At 43.6% G+C, this 16,132-nt stretch overlaps 2 protein-coding genes across 2 annotated transcripts in view; one reads left to right on the top strand and one right to left on the bottom strand.

Annotated features, from left to right (window-relative positions):
• Positions 1 to 2,018, top strand: part of SLC27A2 (solute carrier family 27 member 2) — a 29,419-nt gene extending 27,401 nt beyond the window's left edge. Inside the window, exon 10 of the mRNA XM_034782998.1 lies at positions 1,670 to 2,018. Coding sequence (XP_034638889.1) covers positions 1,670 to 1,846 — 177 coding nt within the window. The 3' untranslated portion in view covers positions 1,847 to 2,018. The remainder of the gene's footprint in view (positions 1 to 1,669) is intronic.
• Positions 2,019 to 2,733: 715 nt separating this feature from the next.
• On the bottom strand, positions 2,734 to 15,139 carry HDC (histidine decarboxylase). Its single transcript, XM_034784793.1, has 12 exons — positions 14,991 to 15,139; positions 12,568 to 12,740; positions 11,927 to 12,040; positions 10,291 to 10,413; positions 9,001 to 9,135; positions 8,289 to 8,432; positions 7,956 to 8,022; positions 7,018 to 7,180; positions 6,813 to 6,903; positions 4,904 to 5,002; positions 3,870 to 3,971; positions 2,734 to 3,670 (listed from the first exon to the last, which is right to left on the bottom strand). Exons 1-12 carry the CDS (start codon positions 15,016 to 15,018, stop codon positions 2,924 to 2,926), a joined length of 1,986 nt encoding a protein of 661 aa, XP_034640684.1. The 5' UTR covers positions 15,019 to 15,139; the 3' UTR covers positions 2,734 to 2,923.
• Between the last annotated feature and the right edge of the window lie 993 nt (positions 15,140 to 16,132).

Below are 16,132 nucleotides of genomic sequence, written 5' to 3'. Positions count from 1 at the left end.
CTTCCTACATGTCTCCTGCCTCACTGCAAAAAGGAGGGCACTAGTCTCCCTTGTTTCCATGAGGATCGCAGTCACTTATAATTATGCTGGCAGCACTCTAGGGTCCTCTTTCTTCCCTCGCTTACACTTGTTTTACACCACTGAGAAAGGAGAATCAGGCCCATGATGTTTCCATTCTGCCTAGAACCAGAAAGCTGGGTGAGCACATGAGATTGCAGGATGCCTGTCATGTGTCTGAATGTATCACGTGTGTCCCTATGAACCAGAAAGGTCTCTCAGTGGAAACATACAGACTTCCTCTTACGTACTCTTAACACAGTGAAGGGAGCTAAGTTTCAAACTTAGGCTGTGCTGGTCTGCAAACTGCTCTTGCAGACATAGGGATGCACGCACCAGGAGCACTCTGCAGGCCAGGGGCCCTGACACTTCTAGATTTCAATACACTGATGAACAAACAACCTCAGCCCTCCTTTTCTATAGTATTCATGGTGAAAAATAATGTTTAAGCTAAACTGAGGAAGCCAATCCTGAGGGTAATTTGATTATATGTATCTATTTATTACAAATAAAAGAATTCTCCTCTCAAGAAGACCATGTACTTACTGGGATGGTTCATCAGAAGAAACACAGAGATATTAACATCCCAAACTATTTAATCCAGCCTCTGTCTTTGGGTAGCTATACAAATAACCACATGAGGCAAACTATACTGTGCTTTCCCTTCCACGATGCAACACCCTGAGACTTACCTAACCTCCTGTAGAGATTTCCCTCTCTTTTCTTTTCTGAGCGAAATCCTGCCCTTTTCACACCCCTCTTCTCTTAAACTCAGAACAGGGTCCAACTGTTCCTAACTGCACCAGGCCTCCTTGGGAAGCCAGCGGATTTGTTTTAGCTTCCCTGCTCTCCAGGAAGGATTCCCTTGGAGCCAGCCTTCCGTTGGCTTCACTCTGGTTCCTGGAGGCCACTTTGTGCTGTAGCCCAGATGGTCAAGATCTTGGGATGGGGGATGTTATGGCTCCAAGGCACCCTTTATGGCTTGAAAGAAGCTATAGACCCTGTCACACCGTTTCTTTAGTAGACATTAGTAAGGCCCTGATTCAGCAAAGCATTTAAGCACATGCTTAAATTTAAGGCTTAACTTTAAGGACGTGCTTAAGTGCTTTGCTAGATCAGGCCCTGAAGCAATTGTCTCTCGTTAAGTTACAGATGGAATATGCATGAGTATGCTCACAGGAGTCTCCTGGCCTCGTTGCTGAAGGCCATAGAGATCTGTTCAGGATGGGGGGCAGTGCAGAAGGCCTTATGTGGCATTTGGCTACTGTGGCCCCAAGCATTTCTAAGGTCCAGAACCAGGATTATGTCCCACATGCTGAAACCTGCAGAAATAATTCTTGGGTAAATTTAGGTACTTATACATTTTTATTAGCTTGTCTCTGACTCCTAACTATGAGGCTACAGAGCTGCATCAAATCTGAGTTCCACATCTCAAAGATATTAAATGTCTATACCACTGGAGGTAGGATTTACATTTGCCTTCATGTAACTAGTGCACTTGGAGAAAATGCAAGACAGTTTTCTTCTGAATGATTTGACTTTTACTGCTTTAAAGATAGCACCCACTGTTGGTTGCTTGTCAATGTCAGACTATCCTTTTTGTTTTTTCTAGGATGCTATTGAGATCACAGCAACTTTTAAACACCGTAAAGTGCAATTAGTGGAGGAGGGCTTCAACCCAGCAGTCCTCAGAGGTGGCCTGTATTTCCTGGATGACAAAGAAAAGATGTATGTGCCGATGACGCAGGACATTTATAACGCTATAAATAACAGTAGCCTAAAATTATGAGTGTGTCCAAAAAATCACTGTTCTAGAATATTCAGTTTTCAAAACACATTATTGAATTTAAAAGTCCAAAAATCCATTTTGGTGAGTTGATAAATGTTACCAAGTGCCTGTATCTGAAATTCTGTGTGATGGAGATGTTTTAATAGATCTACATAAAACTACTTTTCTTTTTCCCTGTGGTCTGTGTGTTAACCTTCACACTCCCCACCTTCACCCAGGACACACAACAACTCTGCCTCCACTTACATCTCAGCCTGGCTGCTCCTTCCTCTTCCCCTGGATGTGGATATCTGGATGTGGATATCTACGGATATAAACCAGATATCCACGGATTGGCAGGGTTCTACTTATGCCTAACGCTGGCTCTGTTACTGAGCCAGAGTCCCTGCTTCGGTTGTGCTGGCACATGTTCCAGGTGCCCAGCAGTGGTAAATTTGCCTGGAGCAGGGTTTGCAATGGTGTAGGCTGCCCACCACCCCCACTATTCTGAGGGCCTATAACTAATTGAATAGATATGGAGGCAGGGCTCCTGCAAAGCCCTCCCTGACTTGAAGCTGCCTTTGTCTGCCAGCCCCTGGGAAGGGCAGCATGAGTGAATTCCTCTCTCTGGCACAGTGAGGAGGAGCTGTTAGCATCCCCTGCTCCCACAGGTGTGAATCAGTCCCAGTAACTTTTCAATCAAAATCAAGCCACTGGAATAAATGGTCTAAATTCAGAGCTGAGCTACACCTCATGCATTCCCATTGAAGCCAGTGGGATTGCTCCTCATTTAAATCAGCAACGAATCCAGACTGCTACCTACGAACAGCCTTCTGGAAAAGCAGGAATTAACAATCCAAAATCTAATTCAAACCCCACCGCAGTTTGGAAGGAGGAGCTTCACAGAACAGGTTTAGGAGGTTTATTTGTCATTTTAATCAATAAATACACACTGTGTTTTGCTTCAGTATAAGCACAGGACTTTTCTTAATGATCATTCACATTGTTTCTCTATCAAACATGGTAGCAGGTAATATTGCATATGAATAAGCAAACTTTGGTTCTCTTCCGCCTGGGGAGGCCAATCTGTTTCACCTATTAAACAATTGCTTGCAGAGGACAGCAAGGCAGCTGAATGCCGCACTGAATGCTGCATTCGGGAAAGCTAGGGACGCTGTAGAACTTGATCAGTTTTCTGAAGGCACTTTTTTTGAGCATCATGACCTCTTTGGGCAGCTTGGAAAGGATTTTATCACTAGAGTGAGAACCATTTTTCTCAGAGGCTGCTGCCTTCGGGTGGCCAATGGTTGGCACATTGTTGCAGCTGAGGGAGCGGGCTGTCTTTTTCTTGTCTTGTACAGATAAGTAGCTGAATAGGAAAGAGGATAACTTATGTTTGGTGACATCTGGGACATCTTCTGGAAAGCAGTCATCCAGAGGATCCACTTGGGCTTCCAGGTGTTGACTGACCACACATGTAGTGGGACTGACTGCTACCTTTTTAGGCTGCACTATTATCTTTCTGGAAGGCGCTTTGTGTTCGCCTACCTCCGTCTGAAACGGAGAAATACCATTATCAGCAATAGGACTGGGGTTACTTATTATGTTGGGGATTTTGGCCCCATCAGCAGAGTTGCTGGGATGCAGCATGTAATGCTGGTTAATGATTTGGGCTGAAGTTTGTTGGATGATGTGCCAGTCTCGCAGAATGTCCTCTCTGGTTGTGAACTGAGACGTTACAGTAAAGCGGATGATGAACTTGTCATGAATGGTAGCTGGAATGAGGAAGAGGCTGCCAGATTTACTCAGTTCTTTCAAGACCTTTTCTGTCAACCAGTTAGGACCCTATTTTAAAAATATATAAGAAGAAATGTATATTACAGTGGACTTTGCATATTAGAGATCTACAACAGTCTGTAACAATTGCTAGTGATCTTGTTACATTCCTTCATATAACCCTTACCCATAGCAATCAAGCTGGAAGACATGACACTGGCTACTGCTGATTCATTCCAAAATTAATACAAATCATCATCATCTTTACCTTTAAACGAAATACAACCAATCCAAGGTGTCTCTTGGCAGGAATTTCAAAGAGGGGATCACTTCTGACCAAAGATTCAAAGTATTTTGCCATCTCAGTGCCCTGTAATTTAAAATGTTTTTTTTAAAGTGGTTATTTCTCGTGAATGACAAACAATGCATAAGATGCAAAATGAAGTAGATAAATAAAGCCAACTCCCCTCCCCAACCACAATCTCACACACCTAGTGCCAAAACACTGAGGTTCTCAGCTTTGCAAAATAATAAAGATTTCATCCAGTTGCCAAAATATCTAGCCTGATCATTCACAGCCTGATCCACAACCCATTGAAATCAATGGAAAGACGGTGACTTTGATGGGTTATGAATCGGACCCTTACTGATGAACCCTTGATATCTGTACAAAACTAGGATAACTGGGCTTGGCTAGGGTTTTCTGGAGGAACACTGGAGAATGGAATCTGTCCCCATGCTTCTGGGCAGTGGATCACCAGTAGAGACACTCCACGGCTGATGCTGTATCATACCGTGGCTTCCTGTACTTACACTCAGGGGTTTAGGCCTGTGGATTTGCATAGTTGTAGACACACTGACCATGAAGCCCCGCCCTTGCCTACTTCTAGAACTACCCCCACATTGATCCAAAGAAAGTCTCTGTAGAGTCTTGCTTTGTGGAGTGCAGAGGGGTGTTGGATCCGCTTGCCTGGCCTCTTCATAACTCACCTCCTTCCCCATCGAGAGCTCTTTGTGTTGGTGGAGGATTGAAAAAAAAGATTTTGTCTGTATGCCCCATCCTGTGACCCTCTTTAGGCAAAACTCCTAGCAAATCCAATGAGAATTTTGCCTCCCTAGGAACTACAGGGTCAAGACCTGTAACCGGCTAAAAGCAGCATACATTTGTCAATAGCATTCAGATATACACAAACTTCATGTGTGAGAGGATCTCTGCTACTCAGCCTCACAGCTGTGTTTAATGGACTCAGATGCTGAAAAGCAATATCAATATGTTAACACTTGTCCAGTTAATTCACATACATGTCTGACGTGGGCTTGAAGCTTTTTCACCCCAAAGGAACGAATCACAAACCAGAGCTTCAAAGAGCGAAACCGACGACTTAATGGAATTTGCCAGTGCTGTGAACAAAACAACGGCACATCAACAAGCTGAAAAAAAAACAATTTTAAAGAGAATCCCACTTCAGCATAATGAGGTCCTGCACCCCTCTTCTCAGATGAGTGACCCTTACTCAGACAAGGAGTTTGACCTGAGTAAAAAAGACTGCGGAAATTGGCATAACAAACAGTCATTAACGGAAGATTCTGTGTAGTTATTTTCCCAGGTGTTCTGAAAAACCATTATATTTTGGCTACTGCACTCAGATATTACAGTGGTTGGCGCCCAGATGTGTTTAACTTTTTGTAAAGCATTACTAATTTTTATTATTCCGGTTCACAGTGCAGAGGGCAGTATAAACTGATTAAAATCCTGATTCAGGAAAACACTTAACATGATTAGTCCATTGCAATTGAGGACAGCAATGCTTAACTTTAAGTCCCATTGACTTGTCCATGTGCTTAGCTGCTGTCCTGAAGAGGGATGTTTTCCCAAATCAGGGCCTAAAGGATGAATGAGACAAATGAGACTAGAAAAATTAGAAAAAGCAATGGCAGCCATCTAACGGAGGGACCAGATGACATTTAAAAAAAAGAAACTATATCAAAGAATCCACAAAACTACATGCCTCCAAATTAACCACCAGAGGGAGCAATATATGCTAATTAAAGAAATAAGCTATACTGAGACCAAGAAAGAAAACAATTGCCTTTTTCAGAACCTTGATGAGCACATAGCTGAAACACTGGTCTTATAGAATATTATTTTGTAACACAGTATTCAGATTTAGTTAGCTAGATCTGAAATGATTTGCTTCTTAGCTCCCCACTACCGTCAACAGCTGCATTTAAAGTCCAATGAAGTTTTAATTTATTTTATTATTTTACTGCTGTTTCAAATCAAGGAATTTCCATTGTTTACATGTTTTCCCATAACTATGTCATGTATCAGAATAATTGTTGTAGGTTAGAGTAGGAATAAGACAAACAGAATAAGCCCCACAAACATGTAAAAACCCCATCAACTGGAACTGTTCTGACAATAAATTACATGGAAGCAGGGGCAGCTCCAGGCACCAGCGCAGCAAGTGCATGCCTGGGGCGGCAAGCCATGGGGGGTGGCCTACCGGTGGCTGTGAGGGCAGCAGGCAGGCGGCTTTCGGTGGCATGGCTGCGGGAGGTCTGCCGGTCCTGCGGTTTCGGCGGCAATTCGGCGGAGGAGACGCCGATGGCACGGCACCGGCGGACTTCCCGCAGGCATGCCGCCGAATCCACGTTAGCAGAGGACCAGCCTGCAGGCGCGCCACCGAAAGCCACCTGCCTGCCGTGCTTGGGGCAGCAAAAAACATAGAGCCGCCCCTGCACGGAAGTGACCTTTTTCTGGCTGAGGCAGTGGGCTAGATCCTCAGCTGATGTCACTTAATGTAGCGCCAATTAAGTTAATTGAGCTTTACTGATTTAGATCAACTGAGAATCTGGCTCAATACCTCAGTACACACAGACAAAAAATGTCCAGGGCAACAGAAGATTGTAATTTCCAAGTGTTGTTTGATTAACCTAACTAGCGTCTATATTTATCACTTCTAGCTTCTATATTTGATCTAGAAGAGTTTCTGTGCAATTTTATTCTCAATGCAGACTTACTGCCAGAGCTCATGTTATGCTCCCCTATTTAAACTGTATTTACACTTCACTATGATTGCTTCTATAGTCTGCATTAGAGATATTCTTATCATCACATGAAACATGCTCCAGGAGTATTAGGAATCTGACAATTTCTGTTCAAACATTTTGTAGGAAATGTAAAGTATTGGTTCAGATGGCTACTTACCATGAAATCAGTAGCAGCCCCTGAATTGGCATGTCTGAGGTAGACGGGATTAACACTGAAGGTTTGCTGTAACTTGTATTTGTCTTTGACCCTATCAATAATAGAATGAATTGTGCTTAGTAAAAAAAATCCTCAGAGGAAGACTTTGCAATTTGTATGTTGTACTTTGAGTGTTCGCTCCCTTTGATTGTTTTGCTCTACTCACCAGAATGCAGTGCAGTCAAAGTGAACCATCATCCATTTAGAAGGATTGAAAGCAAAAGAATCTGCATATTCAATGCCGTTCAAAAATAATCGAAATTCAGGGCAGAGAAATGCAGTTCCTGCATAGGCAGCATCAATATGAAGCCAGAGACCCTCAGCGGCACCTGGAGAAATAGAAAATGTGTGTGGGGTCATGGTGGCTCAGTGAGTTAACACGTAGCTTCTCCATTCTGGAGAAGTAGGTTTACATTTTGTTTAGGACACAAGAGAAAAAAGTGTGGAAGCAAGACAGACCAGTCCATCTCAAAGATGTTTCTGCATCAAACACCTAAATCCACTGGAAAAGATTGGATCCGGATAGGCCCATCTCTTCTCCACGACAGAACCTTGGCTAATCCTTCCCCCTCTGTAAGGCAGCCTCTTAAGGTTTGAGGTTCTGTCATCTGTACTGACAGTGAGTGAAATTCCTCATCAGATCCCCACCACAAAGCCAGAATCGGGGGATCCCAGCAGAATGGAATCCCCACCCAACCAATGGCAATGTAAGCAGCAGCACACCAGTCTCTCTGCACCCACGAATCAGAACCTGGGCTGGAGTAGGATCCACAATCACTTCCCACTCCTTTGAAACATAGACCTAGCGGCCACAATGATGTCCTGCCAGCCCCTACTTTCAAAACCTCTTCCAGACTGGGACATCCATGGAACCTCTGCTAGTGGGTGAATTTCATGCATTTTGAACAGGACATATTTTAATGGCTTATTTCAAACATCGCAGACATTAATGGAGAGATTCCCATTGACTCCAAAGGTCTTTGAATCAGGTCCTAAAAGGTCAGCTGAATAGTGGTTTCCTGTTTGCTCTTGGCTCCACAAAAAATCCCACACTTGCCTCCCTTTACTGCCTGTATATGATCTTATGGATAAAGAGATGCTTACAAATTGGACCCAGCTCTGATAGACTGTCAAAAGCACAGACACCAGTTGTACCCAACGTCGCACAAACCTGGAAGAAAACAAAGACTTGTCAAGATGGGATATTTAAATAATCTTTTTTTTTTTTGACCCACATATTCAAGAACTAATCAGGCTAAGAATTCAGTCAGAATGGAAATTGTACCTTCTTATTTGAACAGACCAAAGTGTAAATTATTCACATGTGTTTCTATCTTGAATTCATTATTGTTACCATAGTAGCAAAGTGATTCAGACACATTTTTACATGGACAATAATAATACACCAATATGTCAGTATCCGAAAGCAGAACTTACAAAGACAGGCACTAGGCCTTGGTTTCTGTCTTCTTCGATGGCTTTCTTCAGGGCTTCGCCTCGGAGGGCAAAGTTCTCATCCACAGGCAGAAATTTCATCTTCACAAGAGCAATCAAGCCAGCCTTTTCTACTGAGGAATGAGCCTAAAAGAACAGAAAGGACTGCCTAGAAATACAGCTCCCTCACTCTATTCCCTCCTCTGGAGACGTAGGAAGGAGAGAACAGAAATGTGCTTTGCAGTGTGCCTAAGAGGACAGCAAATCTGGGCACAGATGAACCAAGGGAGAAGAGAAAGTTCCAAAAACAAGGGGCCCTTACCAAGAACATCCGTCTCATTTATAGTGAGGGAGATCCAGCTCCAGCATCTATTCTATGGCAATATGTATGTTTTGGGGAAACAGATGATCTCTCAGGTGCTGTGCTCTGGATGGAGCACATCGGAGGTTTGGCCAATAATGGGAAGGAAGAAGGGCTATGTGCAGGAGTGGGAGTCAGGTGAATGGGGATCTCTTAGTGCCACTATGACCTTAAGAAAGGCACTTCACTTTGCTGTAAAAGCTTTCCCTCTGTAAAACGGGACTAACACCGCCCACCTCAGGGTTCATTCACAGCAGCACAGTACTTTGACTACTAATATAAAATTGCAAAGTGTTATTATTCAGTCTGATAACACAGGAGCTAATTTGTTTATTCATAACAGTGGAAACCTACCTGATCAGATGCATAAGCAACAAGACGAGAGTTCAGTGTGGACTCATCAGTATCTGGCTCCGAAACCTTCATTTCCAGAATTTTGTTTTTTCTCGCTGCTAGCAGAGCAATCAAGGTTGATTCACTAACAGTGCTCTGCAAAGAAACAGCTGGTTATTAATTGCAGAATATCCAGAAGAGTTTTCCTCCTTTCTTGCTAGTTTGGCATGGATTTGCTAGTCACTAAAGCAATCATCTTATCCATCCCCCATTTTATTTCTGCCACAAGTTATTTCATGTGCAGTGGAACCCCACTTATCATCTCCATTGTGCTGCTGGTCTCTGTTGGCCAGCAGCAGAAAGTGATGCATTTTGAATGCTGTGTGCTTTGAATGAGCAGGAGAGCATTAACAAGAAGAAAGTACTGTACATTTTCCTTTGGCTATAAAGCAGTATAATCCACAGAATTTATGTGCCTGATCAAGGCCCACTGAAGTCAGTGGAAATTTTTCCATTGACTTCAGTGGGCATTGGAGAAGGGCTTATGGAAGCAGTTAAAAATGCAGGGCCTGATCCTGCAATTCTTACACATTCAAAGTACACAGGACTTGAAGTAAATGGGGCAGGGTTACTGGCATGAAGAAAGGTCGCTAGAGAAGTGTCCACTATCCCCAGGTGGTTTCACATAATTTTGGAGCATACAAGGATGATGTGAAATGAAGAAATCAGAAGGAAAAGTTGTGTTGACCTCATTTAGCAATAACACAGGTCCAAAGAGAAATAGCTCCTATATTGTAACTCGGACCCATCATGCAATGGTTCTACATAAAAATTGGATTTTAAAATTACAGAACGTAACCACATTTAGAGTTAAAAAGTTTCTCCTAATATATACCCTAAATCTCCCTTGCTGCAGATTAATCCCATTGCCTTTGGTCCTACCTTCAATGGACATGGAGAACAACTGATCACTATCCTCTTTATAACAGCCCTTAACATATTTGAAAACTGTTATTAGGTTCCCTCTCAGTCTTCTTTTGTTAAGACTAAACATGCCCAGTTTTTTTAACCTTTCCTCATAGGTCAGGTTTTCTAAACTTTTTATCACTTTTGTTGCTTTCCTCGGACTCTCTCCAGTTTATCCACATCTTTCCTAAAATGTGGTACCCAGAATTGGACACAGGACTCCTGGAAACTTTACCTCAGGTAAAAACTTCCACTAACTTCTAAAGGGAGTTTTGTTTGAGCAAAGGAATAGGCATCCTGAAGTGTGCGAATCAATTCTGCAAAACACCCACTGAGCTCTCCTACCTGTAATACTCCTCCTCCCTGGCTGTCTGGGTGATGGTGCAAGAACGTATCTGGAAGGCCCAGCATTTTCGCCAGCCAATCCATTACATTCATTTCCAGTTCTGTACAGGCTGGACTGGAGGCCTAGAAATTGGAACAAATAGAGTCAGTCATGTTTTAATCCCTCTGATAGTAACCCTCTGATAGTAAACCTCATATCCTATGTTTTCCTTAAGTGACAATACAACAGTTTTTAAAATATCCATTACAGTAGACTAGTTTGGATTTGACAAGCCATGGATTGTTGTGCTGACATTCATGTCCAAGAAAAATGGGAGGATATCCCATATATGCCAAAAGAAGTTACTGGCACTTCTGAGAGAGAAGCAATGGTCTATGGTTAAGGCCATAGGCTGGGACTCAGGAGATCTGGATTCAATTCCAAGTCTGCCAGAGACTTCCTCTGTGACCTTAGGCAAGTTCCTCATCTGTAAAATATGTTTAATAACATTTCCTTTCTCCCACCCTTGGTCTGTCTTGTCTGTTCAGATTGCAAGCGCGTTGGACAGCATCTAGCCCAGGGGTAGGCAACCTATGGCACGCGTACCAAAGGGGGCACGTGAGCTGATTTTCAGTGGCACTCACACTGCCCGGGTCCTGGCCACCAGTCCAGGGGGCTCTGCATTTTAATTTAATTTTAAATGAAGCTTCTTAAACATTTTAAAAACCTTATTTACTTTACATACAACAATAGTTTAGTTATATATTATAGACTTATAGAAAGAGACCTTCTAAAATCATTGAAATGTATTACTGGCACACGAAATCTTAAATCAGAGTGAATAAATGAAGACTCGGCACACCACTTCTGAAAGGTTGCCGACCCCTGATCTCATCACTACTGCAATACACACAAAAACTTTTGACCACTTTTGCAACGTGAGCCTCCATGCTGAGAAAGGGTGATCTCCAAACTCCTACTGACCTAGTCTAAACCAACATAAGCCCAAGGGAATTGACGGGGACTGTTACTGGAGGTTGCTGTGCTACTTCCATACCAAGAGCAAAGAGAAACATGAAGCTGGACCAGGTGCCTTCCTAATGGTTGATTTTTGTCATTTTGCCTCTTAGGGCTTGTCTGTACTTGCAGGTTAACACACATTAAGGTAGTTTAGCTTAGCTAAATAAGCACAAGGCTTTTAGGGTTGCCAACCCTCCAGGATTGTTCTGGAGTCTCCAGGATTTAAAGATTAATATTTAATTAAAGATTGTCATGTGATGAAACCTCCAGGAATACATCCAACCAAAATTGGCAACCCTACTCTTTTTCCAGATTAAGAGTATCCGCACATGGAGTCATTTAGGAACAGTTAAATCAGGAACAACTTTATATGCACACAAGCCCTTACTCGTGTATCATTCCTGCTCTTGCTGCCATTCATTGAAATTATGACATCTAAAAATTGGAGATTTTTTTAAAGCAGTTTTATATTTTAGTTGTGCAAACAGCTTAAAATGGTTTGAAGTAAATAAATTAATTTATTGATTCTCAGATTTTAAAGCCAAAAGACACCATTATGATCATCTGGTCTGGACTTCTGCATAACACAGACCAAGGAACAGCATTTCAAAACTATATAAAAACAACATTATTTACCCATGTGAATCCCAAACAATTAATAGCATCAGCCAGCATGTCCCCCAGGAGGGAAGGCCAGGAGGTAAGAGCTGGAAAGTAGGCGTGCATATGTGGACTCTGCCAATGGACAACCTAGATCAGAGGATGCAGAGAAATTATATCAGGAACAATGTCAGAGAACTCTGAACCAGCCATACAGATTAAAACAATGTGAGGGGAAAGTCTCACCACTCCCTGCTGAAGATCTGATAACAGCAAGTTTCAACATTAACAGCAAAAGAGCATTTTCAAAAGATAGTAATATGCAGTAACTAGATAAACTCCAAACTAAGCCAGAAGTATTTATCTAAAGTAAACATACAGCCATACATTTTCAAACAGGAAATAATGGTCCTCTGGCAACCATCCATTACAGTAACTTTATTTTAAATCAGATTATTCAGAGAGGCTTATAATTGTATTTTATGGAGTTTGCTGCAAGAGTGACTAGTTGATTTCACCATTATTTAATTGTAATCCCATGGATCTTCTCCCCTTTTAGAATGCCTGTGCTAGTTAATTAAGTAGAGTTCACTATGAACTACTCATTCCCAGGGTGCAGATGTTCACACTGGATGGTAATGACCCTTTCCTGAGTCCGGTTCTACTCTAATTCTTACCCCAGGCATGATAATCTTCTCAATGTCTCTGAAGATGTTGTCCCAGCTGTCTGGCTCTACAGGGGCACTGTCTGGCAGCTGGGCTCTCATGTAACCAGGCTGCACATCTGGAGTCACCCGTCTCTCTCTCACGTTGCTTAGATACTGGCAAATGTAATCCACCATTTCTTTCCCTGGAAGAAGCAGAATGTGCCCTTTGAAGTCAGGCCATAGGAACAACAGCACATAGCAATTCACACACACTCTTTGCGTTTGATAGGGCTCAGTTATCAAACTGCTCAATGCATAGCTGCAGTACTGAATACAATGGACACTCCAGAGCTATCAAGGCTTGGAAAACTCAACTGAGTACGTTAAAAGAGCCACGTTTTCCCCCTGTAAGTCACCTGCTTCTTGTACTGTAAGTAAGTCACCTGCTTCTTGTACTGTATCTCACACGTTTCTTGGGAGTGACCCAGTGAAGGCAAATCGTGAGTGATGGGCTTCGGCTTTCAACGGTATCCCCATGGTCCCCCCATGAACAGTGGCTGGAAACTCTAAAGTGCCTTGATCTCAACCCCCCCTTACTCAAGAGCAGGTGAGGAAGACAAAGGAAATCCACTCATGTCTGTAAAATGCTTAAAATGCCAACTACATTTAAACCTACACTAAGGACCCCTGTGCTTGGCAGTCACTTCTCTTCAGTGACCATTTCAAAGTAGCCTCAAGGTTTCCAGTGCAGATTGTTAGAATTTAGTTAAAAATACATCTCTCCTCAGAAGCTGACTTTGGCTAGTGCCTTGAGAGTTTGCTTAAGACTCTCTCTGTCCCCAAGAAGAACTTCCCTTGATAGCATTTGCTTGGCAATATACTTGTTTCATTGCCCATATAATAAAAGAGCACCAGACTCCATGGTAATAGTTTCAATTACTACACTTAATTTATAACAGCCTTGTGGACCTGTACTCTCCTGTTCCCCTAAGAACACACACAGTGCACACCACAGCTGAGATGCATTTGTGAAACAGCCTCCCAAAGGCAAAGGGTTTCTGAATATTCCTCATGAAGGAAAACAGCCTTTTCTCTGGAAAAGGCAGGGAGCCCAGAGCCAGGAGACCTGGGTTCTGGTCCCAGCTCTGAACTGGCTCTTTCTGTCAATGGGTCAGACATTTAACTTCTCTGTGCTTCCATGTCCCATCTGTAAAGTGGCCTAGAGCCCTTTATAGCATGTTTGTAAAAAGCTCTGAGATCACAGATGAAGAGAGCTATGTCAGTGTTAAGTATCAGACAGTATTTCTCAAGTGCCTTGTAACTTGGTGCAGTGTCTAATCACTGGTGGATATTCAGATAGTCTCAGCCTCAACTGAAATTGGCTAAAATGGTGCGTTTCAGAGAAATAAAGATCATGCTCAAACCTTTCATAGTCCTCTCTCTCTCTGTGCTGGTCAGGGACTATCCCGTCACTCCCTGAAAGCAATCACGGCTCTGGGCTCCTTCTCCACTTGCTAGACACTCTCCCTTTCCTGCATCAGACATGGAGTGTGCCTGACTTCTAAACTATATGCCATGTTCTAATGGGCCTGAGCTGTGCCCTGATTTACTCCTCTGCAACCACACTGACATCAGCAGGGTTTCGTGGGGTGTCAATGAGGCTGGCATTTGGTCCACAGTACATAACACAACCCTCTCCCATAAGGTTATTCTAGACTCAGGGCCGGCTCCAGGCACCAGCGCAGCAAGCAGGTGCTTGGGGCAGCCAACGGAAAGGTGCGGCATGTCCGGCCTCTTCGACAGCAATTCGGCGGCGGGTCCCTCAGTCCCTCTCGGAGGGAAGGACCTGCCGCCGAATTGCTGCCGAAGAATGAAGTGGCGGCGGTAGAGCTGCTGCCGAAGTGCCGCCGATCGTGGCTTTTTTGTTTGTTTGTTTGTTTTCGCTGCTTGGGCTGGAGCCGGCCCTGTCTAGACTGCAGGGCTATGGACCATTGCCGTAGGCTGCTGTAGTATTTTATTTATAACTGCAAGGAAATAAACTGACATCAGAGACATCCTCTGAAACTCATCTTTGGAGGGATATTCCACCCAATCTCTCTCCTGCTGCTTTACAGTGTTAACTCCCATTAACCCGAGTGCACAGTGTCAGCCTGCTTGGGTGTGTGTGTGTAAGTTCACTTCAGTGTGCAGAACCCACCTAGGGTGACCAGACAGTAAGTATGAAAAATCGGGATGGGGGTGGGGGGGTCGGGTAATAGGAGCCTATATAAGAAAAAGACCCCTAAATCAGGACTGTGCCTATAAAATCGGGACATCTGGTCACCCTAAATCCATCTGGACTGCCATGCACCACTCCCAGCCCCACAACAGTTCTTCTCCCAGCAAGCAAATTGCCACCCACCCACCCACTTTGATAGCCTGGAGAAGCCTGCAGGAAGATCTGCCTCACTCACCTCTCTCTCTGTACTCCCCTGGTTCCATGATGGCTCCTTCCAAAGTCACTCCCTCCAATCTAGGCTGTGAATCTTCAGTTGGCTGCAGGAAGCTCTGTCCTCCTTCACTGCTGGCTGCTCATCCTTCAGCCTTTATACCTCTCTTTATCTGCCAGACCCACGCATTTCAGAGAAGGGTTAGCGTAGGCAAATTAATGTAGTGGGAACTACATATCTAACTCCTCCCCACTGTAATTCTCAGAGTGTGTGTGTGTGTGTTTTCCCTGCACTCTTTTGATGTCTAAGGTAATTTCCTCCAGATGATTTGTTTCTCCATTAACCCTTTTTACTATTGGGAATGCAGCCTGGTGTTCAGTCTCTGTCAATAGCCACAGGGTAAATCACTCCCCATGAAATAACCCAGACACACATTCATGTACAATTTGGATGAGGAGGGGGGTGTCAAGGATGGTTCCAAAAGCAGCCCAACACAGCATGGGGATAAAGAAAAGCAGACAGAATCCTTTCCACATTGTCTGTGCCCATTGGGAACCGTCTCAGTGGCACTTACTTTCCTACCCAGCCTAGTATTGTTAAACCTTAGCATGTTACAGCGTGGGCTAGGCCAGTCTTTGGAGGGCTGCAGCAGACAATTGCCTAATAGCCCAATAGCCAGAAGCAGTGTTGCCAACTCTTGCAAGCCTTGAAATATTTGGTATTTTTCTTAAAGCTCCTGGAGGCATGAGGTGATGTGAGAGCCAGTTTTCTTTCGGGGGGGTGGAAAATGTTACTAATGCTCACAGTTGGAAAGAAAAGCTTAAAAATCTGACCCAAGTGCACCCTAAAGCCTCAACAATGAGAAAGGAAATTAGAAGAACCCAACCTTCCTACCTGCCTTCCTTTCACAATCTCATGATTTTGCGTGGCCTGCCCCATGGTTTGCGAATGGCTGGGGTTGGTAATACTGACAAATAATAAATATGAGACAGGACAGGATGTCTCAGGGGTGGAGGGTGCTGTGACAGTGGATTATAGAGGCTGACCCGGGCTGAGGCCAGTAGGGACCAAAATCATTACAGATAGCGGTCTAGTGACCTCAGGGCCATATATTGGTGTAGTGCATGAAATTCTGTGTCCTGATAACGGCTGGACCCAGGGAGGAT

Source organism: Trachemys scripta, chromosome 10 (assembly GCF_013100865.1).
Source record: "Trachemys scripta elegans isolate TJP31775 chromosome 10, CAS_Tse_1.0, whole genome shotgun sequence".
NCBI lineage: Eukaryota > Metazoa > Chordata > Testudines > Emydidae > Trachemys > Trachemys scripta.
The sequence above is the reverse complement of the archived record's forward strand: the minus strand, read 5'-3'. Positions and strand labels throughout refer to the sequence as shown.

What these genes read in the sequence shown, in the direction of transcription:
- HDC (XM_034784793.1), bottom strand. Translation starts at nt 15,018, where the DNA reads ATGGAACCAGGGGAGTACAGAGAGAGAG. An exon ending in TTTGACTGCACTGCATTCTG is followed by an intron (nt 6,904 to 7,017) that starts GTGAGTAGAGCA and finishes TATTATTGATAG; the next exon opens with GGTCAAAGACAAATACAAGT. An exon ending in GGGCTGCTACTGATTTCATG is followed by an intron (nt 5,003 to 6,812) that starts GTAAGTAGCCAT and finishes TTTTGTTCACAG; the next exon opens with CACTGGCAAATTCCATTAAG.